The following is a 17,953-nucleotide window of genomic DNA, read 5'->3' as shown; positions in this document are numbered from 1 at the left end:
TGAGCCTTAATGTTAGCAAAAATCTAAGATATTTGTTAGTGCACACATTTATTTACAATTACATAGCATGGTCTTCCAAAGTCTGTGTTTTCACATCCAAAATCTGACACATTTTGTTCAGCTAGTTTAGTTTTGGATTTGGCATATACATAGTCCTCAGTAAGAGGCATATGTGTCTGGTGAACTTAGTTTAAAAATGTAAAATAAGTAAAAGCAATATACCGTGCACTTTCACATCAGTGTTTTACCTTTACCAATATTTAGTGGGCACAGAGTGCTGTGGTTTAGTTGTGATCATAATTGTCAGATAGTCCTTGACACACTTGTATCCACCTCACATTCTGGCAAGCTCCCCTGTGCATGCTTTGCATTTGACAAATACACATTTTTAAGAAGCTGTGCCAAGGAAGATTTTTTTTCTCCTTCCCAGATTGACTTTCTACTTCTAATTATAGATGATGGACGTGTGAAAAAACTATTTGAGGCATGCTTATATTTTTCATACCAGAATAAAAATATCTCATGTAGTAGTTTTCAGCCAATAAATTGAACATTCACCAGTATTGCATTCTAAGATATGAAACCCTGAGTGCACTGACCCTACTACAGGTCTTCTGATCAATATTATAGTCAAACTATTCAGTGCTATTCCTTTTATTTTCTCTCTCTGTTTTTTAAAGGGAATTAAGTGCATGACTCTTAATGCAGCTTTGAAATTCATATATTAATCATACAAAGGTCAAGAAAATCATCGTTATGGTTCCCAGAACAATTGTAACTTTGTCTCCTTGCTCATGTGTGGTATTTTGTAATATGAAAGTTTATGCTTTAATAATACAAAACTACATAGTTATGATTTCTACAGCAGCCATAACTTTGGATACCCTAACTTTCATATAAATAAAATCACAGCCTCAATATTTACTTTATGTAGTTTTATACAATTATCACTCTTCATTCTGTTAATGTATTCTAGTTAATAGAAACTGTTTGAAGATGTAGATGAAAGTCTTTATTCTTGCAAATATTTTTAGATTATTTTCAGTTAAATGTTCTCTGGAAGACTTATGTGATTATACTCATATTTGTATTTGTCACTGAAATAATACTTAATTCAAAAAATAAATATAAAACTGATTAAGAAACAAAGGTTAAATGGAAGTATCACTTTTCTTTTACCCTAGTTTTGGATGATGAAGACAGCAACAACATTACAGTGGGATCCCTAGTCACTGTTTTGGTCACATTAACAAGGCAAACAATGGCAGTAAGTAGCCAAAGTATTTACGACTTTGATTTAATTGCAAATGCATCATCATAAACTGGAATGTTTTGTTAGGATCTAGATTCTTGATAATTTTGTGGTAATTGATTTAAAAATGCCATTCTTAAATCAAGCTTTTCCATTGTCAAAACTGTTAACCTTTCTCCCTCAAGTTTTGTTTCATGTTAAAAATCTCACAGGTCACTCTGTTCATTACACTAGTTCACACCCAAAGGAAATAGTCTTCACCAGAAAGGTAATGGAGTAATTTTACCCTTCAGCTCTTGGTAGGTTGACTGATAGCTTTTCAGTAGTTCATCACATTGAAAATCCCACGGGTAGTGCCTGTTTTCTTAGTTAAGTAGTAGTTAGAAAGCTTATGTTAGTTTAATGATTTAATCAAATAGCAAAGATGCATCTTTTAAAAGTTAAAAAGTTGCAGTTTATTTTTGTATATGGTGGCCATACCCCATAGATTAAGGTTCTAGTCATGCAATAGTTGCAGATTTGTAGAAGAATATTAGTGCCAAGAGAAGTTTTCACAGAAATAATTCAACTGAGTACAGATAATATTTGTAACTGATTACTTTTCTGGCTAGCTTAAACCATGTGAAAACCGACTGAATTTTGGCACCAGGTAGCCTACTTTGAAGGGAGAAATGAGTCAAACCTCAGTCATCTAGATTTGCCAGGTATATAATGTCTTCATGAATATCTCATCTCCCAGACAATACTTAAACTTTTACCGCAAATCTGAAAATTAAAACCTAAAGGATTGCAATTGAAAGCCTGGTCTACACTGGTGTGTGTTGGGTTTTTTTTTTTTTGGTGAGTTTGATACTCTGTCCCAAGTTTTGTGGTTAGTTCCTGACCACCACTAGATTATTTATAACAGAACTAATTGGCTTCCTTCTGGATGTTTTGCTAAATTATTTTTCCTTTTTCTTCAAATGCTGTGTTTCCCAGTCTAAGCTTCTCATTGCAAGAGGCTGGCTGCAGTTACTAATTTCCAAGATAGCACTTCCGTTTACATAGAGTTGTTTCTAAGTTACCTTCAACTTTCATTGATATTCCAACCAAAGATTTGATACCATATGCTATGTCTCCAGAATTGTACAAAGCCCAGCACAATGATGGAAAAAGCCCACCCTCACTAGGTGCTGCCCTAGTTTTTCCTTTTTCATTGACCAGCTGTCTCTGTGGCCGTAGTTTTCATAAGTACATGAGCTAATGTGGAAAATCAGTTCAATGCAGCTGAATGCAGAATATTCACTGAAGCTATGTCTACGCTTAAAACATTACAGCTGCACTGCTGAAGTGCTTCAATGTAGACATTCACTGCAGTGACAGGAGGGGTTCTCCTGTCGCTGTAGTTGATCCACCTCCCCAAAAGGCAATAAGTAGTTAGGTTGACAGAAGACTTAACATTTTCTACACTGGGGATTAGGTCAGTATAGCTGCATCTCTCAGGAGTGTGGATTTTTAACATGCCTGAGAGACGTAGCAATGCTGGTGTAAATTTTCAGTGTAGACCATCCCTCAGTGTACAAAGGCTATAAAGAAGGAACACCACCCATATAGAGAAGTGCTGCCATGTTCTTATGAGCAAAGAGACTTAAGAACTGTTAAAGAAACCTCTCAGATCTTTGGTCTGTTGTACGAGTGCAGTGAAGGAGACAAACAGGGTGCCAAATTATACATCTAGGGACAAATCCAAGGAAATAATATTATAGCTATACAAGTTATAAATTATCACTCAGAATACCTTAAAGAAGGTAGACTAGGTGCTGAATTGGGAGCAGTGGTTGATGCTACATTTCAAAGTCTAAACATCTGGTTCTTCTTTGAGTGATTGCTCATGTCCATTCCATTATAGGTGTCTGCACGCCTCCGTACGTGGCTACTGGAACTTTTTTCCCCTTAGCAGATCCTGTAGGGTTGGCTCTGGCATCCTCTGGAGCCCCATGCACATGCCACGGTGTTTGAGGCACTGCCGGCCCTATGCCCCCTCAGTTCCTTCTCTCCGCCCGGGATGCTTGCTTGAACTGCCTTTGCTTGTTTCGCAAGTGCTTCGTTCCCCATTGTTTGAACTGTTATCGTTGTTACTTCTGTTAGGTAGGTAGTTACGTTAAGTACTGTGAATAGTGGTAGTAAGTACCTAGGGTAGTCCCAGCTGGGACTTAGCTGAGACCAGGATATGCCCCGGTCACTGGGCTTCAAGCCATGTGCCTCCTGTGGGAAGTCTTTGCTGCTCAGTGACCCTCATGACAGCTGCCTGAAATGCTTGGGGGAAGTCCATCGCAAGGAGAAGTGTAAGATCTGCAAGGCTTTCAAACCAAGGACTCAAAAGGACAGAGAAATCTGTTTGAAAGCTTTCCTCATGGAGGCAGCGCTTCATCCAGCCTCTGAACCGACTCGCTCCGTCTCAGTACCGAACGTGGGGTCGGTGCAGAGTGCACTGTCGGTACCGGCGTTGACTCGACACCGTGCATCTTCTCCGGTACCGAAGAAGAAGTGGAAGCAGTGGTCAGAGTGCAGAGACTCTCCTGCACCATCCAGACAGGCAGGGTCGAGTACGGAGATGCATTGGGGCCGGACCATGGACCAGAGCCAGCATCTCCAGTCAGGGAGCCACCCCCGACTCCAGAAAGAGGAGGAGCCCCTCTGCACCTGCCAGCGCCGTCGACACCGGAGGCCTTTCCGGCAGCAAGAGCTTTGTTGGCCTTGCCTCCACCCCGGCCTCCACCGAGGGAGGAGAAGGGGCCAGTGTTGCAGGGAAAGCCCACGTCGGGTCCCCCTGAATGGCTCAGGAGATCCCCAGTGCGGGGAGGAAGATTTCCTGTGGGCTGGTCGCCTAGGGTAGAGCAATGCTGCTCCCAAGGAGCCGTTCCAGGTCATGGTCATCGAGCCGAGCTGTGCTGAGATGGGAAATGGAGTCACCCTTCTGATACCGGTCTCAATCCCCAGCACTGGGAGAAGCCCACTCCAGGAGGAGAAAGTGCTCTCCAGCAGATGAAGTGCACTCCAGGAGGCTGGCTCCTTGGTATAGTTTCAGTGGGCTATGCCCTCCAGTTTGTCTCTTTTCCCCCCAACAACCCTCCCCCTCCGTCCCTCTTCAGTGACCCCTCTCATGAGCAACTCCCCATTCAGGAGGTGGAAACCTTCTTCAACCTGGGAGCAGTGGAAAAGGTCCCTCAAGGCATGGCAGGAAGAGGATTCTACTCGAGGTACTTCCTCATTCCCAAAGCGAAAGGGGGTCTAAGGCCTGTACTAGACCTGTGTCATCTCAACAAGTATATCAAGAGACTCAAGTTTTGCATGGTTTCTCTAGCTTCCATAATCCTTTCCCTGGATCCAGGAGACTGATATGTCGCCTTGGATCTCAAGGACACACATTTCCACATATCTAACCTCCCCAGCCACAGGCGCTTCCTTCGCTTCATGGTGGCCGGCTCCCATTACCAGTTTACAGCTTTACCCTTTAACCTGTCCTCAGCTCCGAGGGTGTTTACCAAATGCATGGTGGTGGTGGCTGCGCACCTCAGGAGAAAGGGCGTACAAATTTTCCCATACCTGGACGATTGGCTGATATGGGGCAGGTTCAGGTCCCAAGTTCAGAGCAGTGTGACCCTCACATGCACCACTTGCTGCCGGCTGGGCCTGTTGATAAACAAACAAAAGTCTATGTTAAATTCAGTGCAGCATATAGAGTTCACTGGCGCAACCCTGGACACTTCCCAGGCCAGAGCCTTCCTGCCCCAACCGCACTTCGAGGCAATGGCTTCCGTTATCACCTATCTGCACCAATGCCCTATGACAACAGCCAGGCATTGCCTACAGCGGTTGAGTCACATGACGGCCTGCACTATGTGGTGAGGCTCACTTGCCTGAAGCTCAGACCGCTTCAAGCATGGCTGGCCTCAGTATATGTTCCCAGCAGATACCACCTGGATCAGGTGGTCACAGTTCCCCCACCAGTCCTAGCCTCCCTAGACTGGTGGAGGTCCCCTCGAGCAGTGTTAAAGGGCATTCCGTTCGAGGAGCTAATCCTCTCGGACAACCTAATATCGGACGCCTCAGACATGGGTTGGGGGGCTCATATCAGTGCCATCCTTGGCACACAAGAGATCTGGTCAAGAAAGGAGAGGCGCCTGCATATCAATGTAAAGGAACTGCGGGCCATTCACCTCGCGTGCACAGTGTTCCTCTGCTTCCTTGCGGGCAGCGTGGTATAGGCCCTGACAGACAATACAGGAGCCATGTATTACATCAACAGGCAGGGGGGAGCCTGCTCTTCAGCCCTCTGCAGAGAAGCTATCCACCTGTGGGACTTTGCGGTGAGGCACAATTTCCACATGACAGCTTCTCACTTCCCGGGGGTGAGGAACAATGAGGTGACCACTTCAGCAGGTCGTTCTTATCCCACCACGATTGGTTGCTACACCCAGAGGTGGCATCTGTGATCTTTCGAAGGTGAGGCTCTCCCCAGATGGACCTGTTCGCGTCAGCCTGGACCAAGAAGTGCCCACAGTTCTGCTCTCTCTGTGGTCGAGAGGCCGGGTCCATCTCTGATGCTTTCCTCTTGAGCTAGTTGGGGAACCTCATGTAAACGTTCCTGCCCATTCCCCTCCTGCTCTGAGTCCTGCTAAAGATCAAGAGAGACAAAGTGAATGTTACCTTGATAGCTCCAGCCTGGCTGCACCAGCATTGGTTCAGCATGCTGCTGGACCTCTCGATTGCCCCTCCTCTGGAGCTCCCGAGGCGGCACGATCTCCTGTCCAAGGACCACGGTCACCTGTTGCACCCAGACCTGGACTCCCTGCACCTCATGGTGTGGAGGCTCTGTGGCTGACTGAAGGCGAGCAAACCCGCTCGGTGCAGGTCCAGCAAGTCCTCCTTGACAGCAGGAAGCCTTCTACATAGGTTGTGTATTGGGCTAAGTGGAGATGTTTTACCTGTTGGGCAGAGTCCCGGGGTATCCCACCCAGCCTCTCGCCTGTACAGGCAATCCTGGAGTATTTGCTTCAGCTAAAGCTCCAGGGACTGGCGGTGGCCTCCCTGAAGGTTCACCTAGCGGCTATTTTGGCCTTCCATCAGCCACTAGAGGGGGAGATCGCTGTTCTCCAACCTGATGTCGGTTAGGTTCCTCAAAGGGGTGAAGAAACCCTATCCGCAGGTCCATGACCTGGTGCCTCCCTGGGATCTCAACCTGGTCCTCTCATGACTCACAGGAGGCCCCCTTTGAACCCAGGGCTTCATGTCTGCTGCTCATGCTTTCCTGGAAGGTGGCCTTCCTGGTGGCCCTTACCTCTGCAAGGAGGGTCTCCGAGATTAGGGCGCTGACCTCGGAGCCTCTCTGTATGGTATTTTATAAAGATAAGGTTCAGTTGAGGCCACACCTGGCCTTTCTGACCAAGGTGGTTTCCCAATTTCATTGTAACTAGGATATTTTTCTCCCCGTGTTTTTTCCCAAACCTCGCGGTTCCGAGGAGGTGGCACTTGCTGGACGTGAGACGGGCCGTGGCCTTCTACATCGAGCGCTCGCAGCCATTCCAGAGATCGATGCAGCTCTTCGTCGCAGTGGCTGACTGGATGAAAGGCTCACCTGTCTCCATCCAGCACACATCCTGCATCAGGTTCTGCTACGAGCAAGCAAAGTTCCAACTTCTGGGAACCATCACAGAACACTCAACCAGAGCTCAAGCTTCGTCTACAACCTTCCTGGAGAGAGTCCCTGTGCAGGACATCTGCAGAGCTGCCCCCTGGTCGTCAGTGCATACTTTCACGTCCCACTACGCCATTGTCCAGCAGGTGCGGGAAGATGTTGGCTTTGACAGAGCGGTGCTGCAGGCCACCCATTGGTAACTCCGACTCATCTCCAAGGTATTGCTTGTTTGTCACCTATAATGGAATGGACATCAGCAATCACTCGAAGAAGAAAACAAGGTTATTTACCAGTAACTGCTGTTCTTCGAGATGTTTTGCTCATATCCAATCCATGTCCCACCCCCCGTCCCTGCTGCCAGAGTTGGCAGAAAGAAGGGATTGAGGGGGCGTAGGGATGGCAGTGCCTCATATACTACGGCATGTGCATGGGGCTCCATGGGGCACCGGAATCGTCCCTACGGGATCTGCTAAAGGGAAAAAAGTTCCGGTAGCCATGCACGGAGGCATGCACACACCTATAATGGAATGGACATGAGCAACACATCTTGAAAAACAGCAGTTACTGTTAAGTAACGTTGTGTGTACTGTTTTTCTGATGATTTTTCAGGTTTTTAAACTGTTCTTAACTTTGTTTCTAGGTTTAAAAAAAAAGTGATAAATTAAAGAGATTCTCCACTTGACAGACCCCAGAGTGTAAACATGCACCACTCCATTCTTCAGTCAAATCCCAGCATAAACAGAGCTCTGCATTGTGCCTTAAACCTAAAACACTTTGGCATCCTTGGGCCAACAGAGGAGCAAACTCGAGAGTCAGTGGATATCCATTGAATATACCTTGCTGGTAGCACCTAAATGTTTACATCTTTGGACGATTAGAATACATGGTCTGATCAAAATTGTTTGTTGCAATGCATGACGAGAGAGAGCAGTCTCTGATGTAGCCAGGATCCAAAACATCAGGCTTTAAAGATTGTGTCAACACCTTCAACTGTACTCCAAAGTGAATTAGAAGATGTAGCAATATATAACTGATTGATTTAACATGTTCATTCCAGTCAAAACCAGTAAGCAATCTGGCTGCTGCATTCGGCTTCAGCTGTAACATGTAATGGGCTTTCAAGAATAGCACTGTCAAGCCTCGCCTAGTATATCACTGTTCGGACACAAATCTGTTGTGAGAGGACCCAATTGCACTGTGTCTGGGTAGCACCTAGTCACTGTTTCTAGTGCCTGAGTCTCTAGGCACACTCCCCCAAGCTCTGACCCCTTGTCTGAGCCCTTCCTTGGGATGTGGGACTATGCAGTCCAGCTGCCCGAGACCCCTAAACCGGTGCCTCAGACCACCAGAGATCCCAATTGTTTATGCACACTCCTTCAGTTCCACCTAGGTGTGATCACCCAGGGCTTCTAGTTTAACCTCACTGGCGACAATTGGCACAAAAACAAGGAACACAGGCGTAGCAAAGGAATTTCTTAACCACAATTACTTTACTTTTTAAAAGATTCAAGAATTACAGATTTTAGACAAAAACAAACACTCCTGAGATGCTCCTTCCCCTAGTCTGATCTTACATGTTCTGTGAGTTGGTGGTTTGTCTGCTTTTCAGGTGAGGTAGAGTACTTCCCACGATCTCATTTCTCTGCACATCTAACTAATGTGTGGTGGTGGTGGCCGCTTCCCCCCCTCCTCCTTTCCCCCCCATCCCCCCTGTGCTTCAGAGCAGCATCCCTGTTTAAATATAGTCTCTCTCTCTCCTTTTGGTGTGTGACCAGACTGAGAGGCTGCAGATCTTAAAGTACACCCCCTGTGTAGAAAATTTATTATACCATGGGACTGAGCCAGCAGTTGAGACAATCAAAGTTGATGGCTTCAGATTGTTCTGTGATGTCTTCTCTGTGATGGTCTTTCGGTGAGATGTTAACACCTTTCATGGGCAGTGTTGCTATCTGCAGTGCAGTTCAATAGTATTGTCTTGGACAAGGTTAGATAGTCTTCAGTGCACAATGGAAAATAAATGTTACAATACAAAATAGAGTCTACAATTTTGTACACACACATCCCACTCTTTCACAAGCACCGTATAGTAAATATTACAGTAATGCCATCTAGAAGTTTACAAAGGCATGTGTAAAATGTTGATAAAGCAGTAAAAAATAGACTGAGGCAGACATCTTCTAAGAAGGTAAAATAAGGCATGGAGGTGCCGATCATAGCTCCATGATTGTTTAGTTTTTGCTTTTAAAGCGGGGATTTTGAATATACATACCGTAACTGCCCAGACATAATATTGCCTAAGATACTCTTTGTGATAGGCAACACCAGTAGCCAGAGCTGTCCCTAGGATACGGCCAATTGGGACGACCGCCCCAAGCTTTGTGCTTTTGGGGGCCCCGTGCTTTGACATCTCTTCTCATGCACCCATCAGCGATCCCTGTCCCCACCTGGCGGGAGAAGGAGGGGGAGAGTCTGTGCTGCAGTACGCCTGTGCTGTGCCCCTGCACACGTTGTCGATGGTTCAACCAGCCACCGCACATGTCCCTTGCTCGCCCGGACGTAGCGGCAGGAGCAGCCCAGCTTGGCTATGATTTGCAGCCCACGCAGATTGACTGGCAGCCTTGCACCCCAGACCCCAATCATCCCTTGGGGGGAGGGAGAGGAGGAAATGTGATTTGCCCCAAGCCCCGCATCCCTCTAGGGACAGCCCTGGCAGTAGCACTGCTTTTTGTTAAAATTGCTTGATGCTTCCCATTATAAGACCATGTTTTCAGTTGCTTATGACTTTGTGCAGTGTAGTTGTAGCCATGTCTGTCCCAGGATATTAGAGACACAAGGTGTGTGAGGTAATATCTTTTATTGGACCAACATCTGTTGGTGAGAGGGACAGTGTTTCAAGCCACATGGAGCTCTTCTTCAGGTCCAACAAAGGTACTCCCAGCATCACAGCAAAATGCAAGGTTGAACGGATGGTGTAAGTCAATTGTAATTACTGGTGCAACCTTAATTAAGCTTCATTATACAGATTATGATAGTCATTAATTTCATGATCACATACTCTTTTTTCCATAGGACTGTTGCCTTATTCAGTGCACTGGGTGGACCTGTTCTGGGATGAATCAGGGTTGTGTAGTAAAAGAGTGTGTTGTCTGTAAGACCTTTGCCTGATTTGTTGCAGAAGCTGGAAGATGTGTAATGAATAAGGCAAAGCATTGCAGAAAGGGAAGGGAGGGTCTCATGGTTACGGAAGTTGAATGCTGCCCTAGAGAACTGGATTCTGTCGCTGACTGTGCCACAGAGTTACTGTATGATGCTGGGCAGGTCACCAAAACCATATTTTTCACAGATGGTCGCTAATTATGTTCCTCATTTTCTGGTTGTCCAATATAGTATCCTGAAGCTTGATTTGCAGAAGAGCTATGCACTCATAGCTGCAGCTTATGTCAGTGGGAGCTGTGCTTGAATATGTTAAGTGCTATACAGTGCTAAGTAATCTGAAAACCCAGGTGCTTGGAGTTTCAGCTGGGCAATTAGTGGATGTTTTTTACCTTAATCTCTCTATACCTCAGCTTTCCATCTATAAAATGGGGATAATACCACACTATCACCTCAGAAGGGTTTTGTGAAGATGGATTAATTAATGTGTGAAGCACACGTACTGTAATGATCAGTACCATAGAAAATCCCTTGAGGAAACTAATAATTCTGTCTTTAGAGCAGGGTTTGAATTGTGTGCAGTAAATAAAGCATTGGGCCACAATGAGGATAATACAAAATATTATATTATCAGTGGAGCACTGTCCATTTTGTGCTCTGAATGAGGCAGGGGCCCTGTAGAACACAGTGGTATGTGATCATGAAAATAATGACTATTATAATGCATACTCACAAGGGGGCTGAATTTAAGTTGTACAGGCAATCTTAATTCTGACATTTCCTAACTTCTAAATGCATGACTTTACAGTCTTAGTAATATTTAACACAGCTTTGTGTGTGTATTTGTATTGAGTATGTATAAAAACAGATTGAGGAGGTTGAATATCTCACTGGTAAATAAAGAGCGTTTTGGATGGTTGTATGTTTAGGCAAATATAGTGTGTACCAGTATGGTGACTTAAATGAATTTGCTACCCACCATAACCTTGACAATACCAATGCACTGAACTGTAAAATTCAGTCACTTTTGACATGACTACTGTGTTAAAAATAACTCTAAGTAGATTTAATGGTATGTTTAAACTTATTATGATTGAAAAAGTGAACAGATATTTGTGTCCAAAATTTGAATGTTTATTGGAAACTCAGATTTTGTTAATGTATGCTATGTGCATTCATGGTATTACCAGTAAATCATATTTGCCCTTTTAATATAGGACAATTTGTTGTAGCACATTAAATACCTGAATTTGTTTTGTGCCAGATATCTTCTTTTGTAAGTAACAAATGAAAATTATTTTTCCACCTACAGACACTTCTGAACTTCTAGAGGGAGGCAGATAGTGTATTATGGTTTACTAATATAAACATTAATATTTCTGGCTTGATTTGTGCTCCTGGATCCATGAATGACAGCCCAGATATTGAGTTCCTGTTTCTTAATAGTCTTGCAAATGGGGCACAATTTGCGTTTTTCTACTGTTGCTTAGTTTTGTGGTACAGAATTTTCACATTTTATAGAATAAGTCTTTCAGCACAAGACAGCGCTGTCATTCTGAGAATTTTTTAATGGATGACCTACACTAGTATTGGTAAAATCCTATACAAAGGGTTGAAATTTTTCTTAATATTTTTCATACTGGTCAATTAGTGTCTGATTGTCACAGAATTCTCAATAATGAACAAAACCCCACAGATTTATTCTACCTACATTTACTTTAATATCGAAGTGACAGTGCAATTCACTAAGCATCAGTGCTGGTTGGCGCAGACAAAGACTAAGACTTCATTTCCCTCCATCAGGAAGTGTTTGAAAAGGAACAGTCCATTTGTTCAGCAGAAGAGCAACCTACAGAGGATGGGGTAAGTTGAGAATTAGACTATATATTATAGGGCCTCTGCTTCCTAGCTGGAGAAATGAACCTTCATTCAGATTTTGAGTGACTCATTTATGAACTTGTGATGGATTTTTTTTCAAAAAATCCTATACAAATATCCAGTAGAACTTGGCTTTTAAAGTAGAATCATATCTTAAAACATTTGAAGCACGTGAAGATGGCTGCCTGAAGTTAAAATGATTTAGGCTTAATCTGCCTACTATTTAACCACCATGTTTTCTTACAGCAAGGAGATGCCAACAAAATTAAGAACAAAGGATGGCAGCAGAAGAATAAAGGAACCAAGAAGGCTTCAAAATCAAAGAAAAAGAAACCTTTGAAAAAGAAACCTGCTCCTCCATCATTGCAGCAGCCAAAGCAACAGAAGCAAAAGCAAGCTAATGGGGTATTTCATTGAATGATAGATTTTAAGGCCAGAAGGGACCATTAAATCATCTAGTTTGACCTCCTATATATCTCAGGCTATTCAGTTTCATCCAGTTACCCATATATTGAGTGCCAGTAACTTTGTGTTTGACTAAAGCATATCTTCTAGAAAGGCATCCAGAGGGCTTCAAGAGAAGAAGAATTCACCACTTCCCATGGTAGTTTGTTCCAGTAGTTAATCACCCTCATTATTAAAAATTTGATTAATTTCTGCTTTGAATTTGTCTTGCTTCAATTTCTAGCCACTGATCTTTGTTAGGTCTTTCTCTGCTATATTAGAGAGCCCTTTAGTACCTTATATTTTCCTCCTGGAAGACACTTATACACTGTAATGAAGTCACTTCTTAATCTTCTTCTGATAAGATAAACAGACTGAGCTCCTTAAATGTCTTGGCATAAAGTATTTTCTTCAGATCTTGAATCATTTGTGTAGTTCTTTTTGCACCCTCTCCAATTTTTCAACATCCTTTTTAAAATGTGACATCAGAACCGGATGCAGTATTTTAGTATTGTTCTCATCATTGCTACAGAAGTAAAATCACCTCTTTAATCCTGTTCCCTTGTTTATACATCTGAGGATCACATTAGCTTTTTTTTTTTTTTTTTTGCTACAACATCACACTGAGTGCTCATGTTGAGTTGTTTGTCCATTATGACTCCTAGATCTTTTTCAGAGGTACTGTTTTCCAAAATACAGCCCCCCATTTTGTAGGTTGGGCTGCATTCTTTGTTCCTAGGTGCATTTGGCTGTGTTAAAATGCATTTTATGTTGAATGGGCCCAGCTTACCAAGAGATCCAGTTGGCTCTGACTGCCCTGTCGTTGTATTTACCATTCCACCAATCTGTGTGTCATCTCTAAATTTTGTCAGCTAAAAGTTTATATTTACTTTCAGATCATTGATAAAACTATTGAATAGCATTGGGCTAGTACTGTTCCCTGTCGAACTCTACTAGATACACCCTATTCTCTGATGATTCCACATTGACAATTACCATTTGAGATCTTAGTTAATAAGTTTTAATCAATTTAACATACGCTTTATTTATTTAGTACTAATTTTTAATCAGCATGTCATATAGTACTACATTACACCCCTTACAAAGTCCAAGTATATTAAATCTATGCAGTTAGCCTTATCAACCAAACTTTTAATCTTAAAGAATGAAATCAAGTTTGTTTGACGTGTTTTCCATAAAGCCTTGTTAAGTGGCATTAATTATGATCCCATCCTTTAACAGAACCCCATTTCATCTTTTCCATTGTTTTGCTTGGGATTGATGTGAGACTAACTCACCTATAATTACCTGGGTCATATTGCTTCCCATCTTCTGAATATTGGCACACTAACACTCTTCAAGTCTTCTGGAATTTCCCTGGTATTCCAAAATGTATTAGAAATTAACATCAACAAGCCAGAGATCTATTCAGCCAACTCTTAGGACTATTGAGTGCAAGTTTCCAGGTCTGCTGATTTAAAAATATTTATTCTTGGCAAATAATAACATCCTGTTTCGTTACTATTGGACTGGAATGTACATCATCCTGCTTCTTTCCTAATACAGAACAGAAATATTTATTGACTTCTGGCTTTATTGCATCATTAACTGTTTTACTATCTCTCCTTAGTAATGGGCCATTGTTAGGATTTCTTTGGTTCCTAATATACTTAAGGATTTTTTTTACTTAGCCCTGCAAGCTGTGGTTTTTTTTTCCTTAATGTCTTTAGTTTCTCTTATCCGTGTCTACACTTTTTTGTAACTTTTAATTTGTCAATTGCTATCACCTTACCCTTTTTTGCATTTGTTTTGTATAGAATTGCTGCCTTCGCTTTCCCACTTAACCAGGATGGACTTTTACCCAAAGTCTTTTTTAATTGTAGAATTGTAGCTTCCAAAGTCTTCCTAAAGAATTTCTAGTTTTAATTCATATTTTTTCTCCCAATCAATATTGGTCTTTTTCTCTACTTTGGGAAGTTAGCCCTTTTGAAGCTGGGTGTTAGAGTGGGGTTTTTTAGATATTGGTTGGGACTGTTCTCAGTCAACTCACAGACAGTTCTCACATTGAATATGGGGAAACAATCACTGATCCCAAGGCAACTACCAACTTCCAGTTCAATGATTAGTTCATCTTTAACTGCCACAGTGCGTTTCACAATACTTACCTCCTGTTGGGTGAAATACTTTTTGTGTTAGAAAATTATCTGATCTTTAGAAACTCTAATGGTATTCTGGTACTGGCTGCATAAGACCTCCAGCATATGTTTTCCAAATTGAAGTCCCCCATAACAGTTCTTCTGTGAATGTTATAGAGGTGCTTAAGGAGTAATTCACCCTCTTCTCTGGCTTGATTTGCTCTTCTGGGGTTTTGTTAGTTAATTGGAAGCATATGGATGAAAGGTATTTTTGTTTAACACAGTTGAAAAATGTTGAAGATAAGGGGGAGGAGAAGAGATCGCTTCTCTTTCAAATGATAGATTGCTGTGTAAAAGCTGCGTGCTGTCCCTGTTTGGTCCTTTGTGGCCATGTGCTTTGTGGTAGATATGCCCTGCCTTCATTTTCCTGATTAGGTCATCAATAAAATGAGCAAAGCTTTTATGTATCAAACAGTGCCCCTCTTTTGAGGGTCTCGCTTACTAACGGAAAGTTTAATAAATGCAAGAAAGTCCTTTATGCAGCCTTCTTACCTGGGAGGCGTATTCCATCTGAGTTTTAGTCCTGCCTGAGTCTATCCATCACATTCCCAGGCCCTTTATCTGCATGGCACGTTCAACCTTGTTTCCTTTAATAGAGCCAGGGTCTCTTCATGGCCTTCCTGGCAGCAGCTCTTCTCCAGGCAGCACGCAGCTCCTTGCAGGCTGAGCCTCCTGTAGCTGTGTGGGAGAACCCTTCCTAAAGTCATTATCTTGGAATTGTCTTGCTCTGTTCCCTGGGAGCTCTCTTCCCTTAGGAGCACCTGAGTTCTCATAGCCTTTTATCAGATCCAGGTGCTTATTTGACAATTAGATGCCAATTGCTTACTTACAGGTGGGCTGAAATGGGCTTGTCTCTTTAAAGAAGCCCATCATGGATAGACTGAACCCTGACTCCCGTTAAAGGGCCAGCCACCCCATAAAATGTGAATACAAAATTGGATTTTTAGAGCATATCACATTTTAATAACGAAAAGTGTGTTTAATGGGGAACCTACAATAGTGGAACAAAAATTGATAGTTTCTAAATAGTGGACAAATATGCCAACTATTAAATCTTTCAGTATTGCTGTCTTGGATGTCAGTTTTTAGTACTGTGGGATGTTAATTCCCCGGTATATCAACCAGAAATGGTCAAGAAATCTGTTCTATGTTTCATCCTAAGGACCCTATCTGAAACAGTGCAGTACCCACATGGCATTGCAGTGTCAAATATTAGATACTAGTCCTCAAGTGGGACTTAAGAGCTCATGACCTTCAGACTTGGAGCATAGGAATGCTTCCCATGGGAATAACAGATCGTTTTGTTTTTGTTTAGGAAGTTGTAATAAAGGAGGAATATGAAGAACTTTCTGATAAAGGAAGTGAGTCTGAAGAAGAAGAAACTATCAGGGATTCTCAAAGTGAAAAAGATGATGGAAGTGAAAGAGACTCCGACAGAGAACAAGATGAGAAACAAAACAAAGATGATGAAGCTGTAAGTCTCACTTTGTGTTATAGGGTGACTCTGTCTCTGGAGTTGTGGGGAAAACATTTTAGTCTCTTTAGCAACCATCTCATGCTAAGCAACACAAGGATGAAGTAGTAGCATCAAGTCTTTCAGAAGAAAGTCATATCAAGCTTTGTTCTTCTAGTATAAGGGTTGCCATGATGCATGTCTCTTAGTACAGTGTTCCCTTACTGAATGGAAAGAGAAATATTAAAATTAAAGGACTCATAGACTCATAAACTTTAAGGTCAGAAGGGACCAATATGATCATGTAGTCTGACCTCCTGCACAACGCAGGCCACAGAACCTCACCACCCACTCCTATAATAGACCCTAACCCATGACTGAGTTTTTGAAGTCCTCAAATCATGGTTTAAAGACTTCAAGATACAGAGAATCCATCAGCAAGTGACCCATACCCCATGCTACAGAGGAAGGCAAAAAAACCCTCAGGGCTTCTGCCAATCTGCCCTGGGGGAAAATTCCATCCCGACACCAAATATGGCAGTCAGCTAAACCCTGAGCATGTGGGCAAGACTCACCAGCCAAACACCCAAGAAAGAATTCTCTGTAGTAACTCAGAACCCACCCCATCAAATTTCCCATCACAGGCCATTGGGCATATTTACCGCTAGTAGTCAAAGATCAGTTAATTGCCAGATTAGGCTGTCCCATCATACGATCCCCTCCATAAATTTATTGAGTTCAGTTTTGAAGCCAGCTAGGTTTTTTGCCCCCACTGCTATCCTTGGAAGGCTGTTTCAGAATTTCACTCCTCTGATGGTTAGAAACCTATATCTAATTTCAAGTCTAAACTTCCTGATGGCCAGGACAAGAAGTGAAAACTTTAATTTTAGGGGAAAAATGTTCTGAAGTTTTTCAACTTAATTTGACAATCAACTTCGATGCTGTGAGATTCTGATATAAAACCTCCCCTTAATAGTTACTGTGGGTCAAGAATTTAAAATTTACTATTGTATAATGTATTCTATACACACAGCAGTGGGAGAAGAGAGTGTGTGTGTATGTTTGTATATGAAATTTGGTATGTTAGAATTATTGTGAATTTGGGTTGTATTAGCTCCTAGAGGCCTCAGTCACGGATTAGGCCCTGTTGTGCTAAGGTCTCACACAACAAAATAGTAGTCCCTGCCCCAGAAATCTTGGTCTAAGTATAAGATGAGAGAAAAGTTGAATGCAAAAGAGTGAGCACAAGGTAATGGTGAGACAATTAAGTGTACTAAGCAATGATCCTGATCAACAACTGTTTAACCATTCATGAGAGTTTTGTAGGCAACATTGAAAAGGTTAGTTTTGAAGAGTAATTTAAAGGAGAATAGTGTAGTGGCCTTGTAGATTTTTACAGGGACCTAGCACATTTTAAGAAGTGTCCATTTTGATAGTCTCATGTATTTCACTGCCATTTGATTTTTAAGCATCAAGCTTTAGATTTGAGCCCTGACTACATTTGCCTGTTTTTTGTACAATATGAAGCGTAGCACAGGCATTTACCATGCTGTCTGTGCTGTTCTTGATTGCTGGGATTTCATTTTTAATAGGAGTTAACTCTCTTTAAATCCTTGTCTTCAATAGGAGTGGCAAGAATTACAGCAAAGTATACAGCGAAAGGAGCGGGCCCTTCTGGAAACCAAATCCAAGATAACGCATCCTGTTTATAGTCTTTACTTTCCTGAGGTCAGTAATAGTGAACTTTATTAGAGCTGTGACAAATGAGAATCAATACAACAAAAGTATATAAGTTAATAGATTTAATTTTTAACAGTATATAAATTCTAATTTTAAAATTGCTAACTTATACACTGTTGGTTTGCCTGAGACATGTCTTTTTTTTAAAAAAATTGCTTCCG

At 42.3% G+C, this 17,953-nt stretch overlaps 1 protein-coding gene across 1 annotated transcript in view; it reads left to right on the top strand.

Annotated features, from left to right (window-relative positions):
* Nucleotides 1–17,953, top strand: part of SEC63 (SEC63 homolog, protein translocation regulator) — a 130,222-nt gene that overhangs the window by 100,114 nt on the left and 12,155 nt on the right. The window contains exons 14-18 of the mRNA XM_067546560.1: nt 1,185–1,267; nt 11,886–11,945; nt 12,207–12,365; nt 15,915–16,073; nt 17,679–17,780. Coding sequence (XP_067402661.1) covers nt 1,185–1,267; nt 11,886–11,945; nt 12,207–12,365; nt 15,915–16,073; nt 17,679–17,780 — 563 coding nt within the window. The remainder of the gene's footprint in view (nt 1–1,184; nt 1,268–11,885; nt 11,946–12,206; nt 12,366–15,914; nt 16,074–17,678; nt 17,781–17,953) is intronic.

Source organism: Emydura macquarii, unplaced genomic scaffold (assembly GCF_026122565.2).
Source record: "Emydura macquarii macquarii isolate MOO-44397 ecotype Brisbane River unplaced genomic scaffold, CSIRO-AGI_Emac_v2 contig_1146, whole genome shotgun sequence".
Classification (NCBI taxonomy): domain Eukaryota; kingdom Metazoa; phylum Chordata; order Testudines; family Chelidae; genus Emydura; species Emydura macquarii.
The sequence above is the reverse complement of the archived record's forward strand: the minus strand, read 5'-3'. Positions and strand labels throughout refer to the sequence as shown.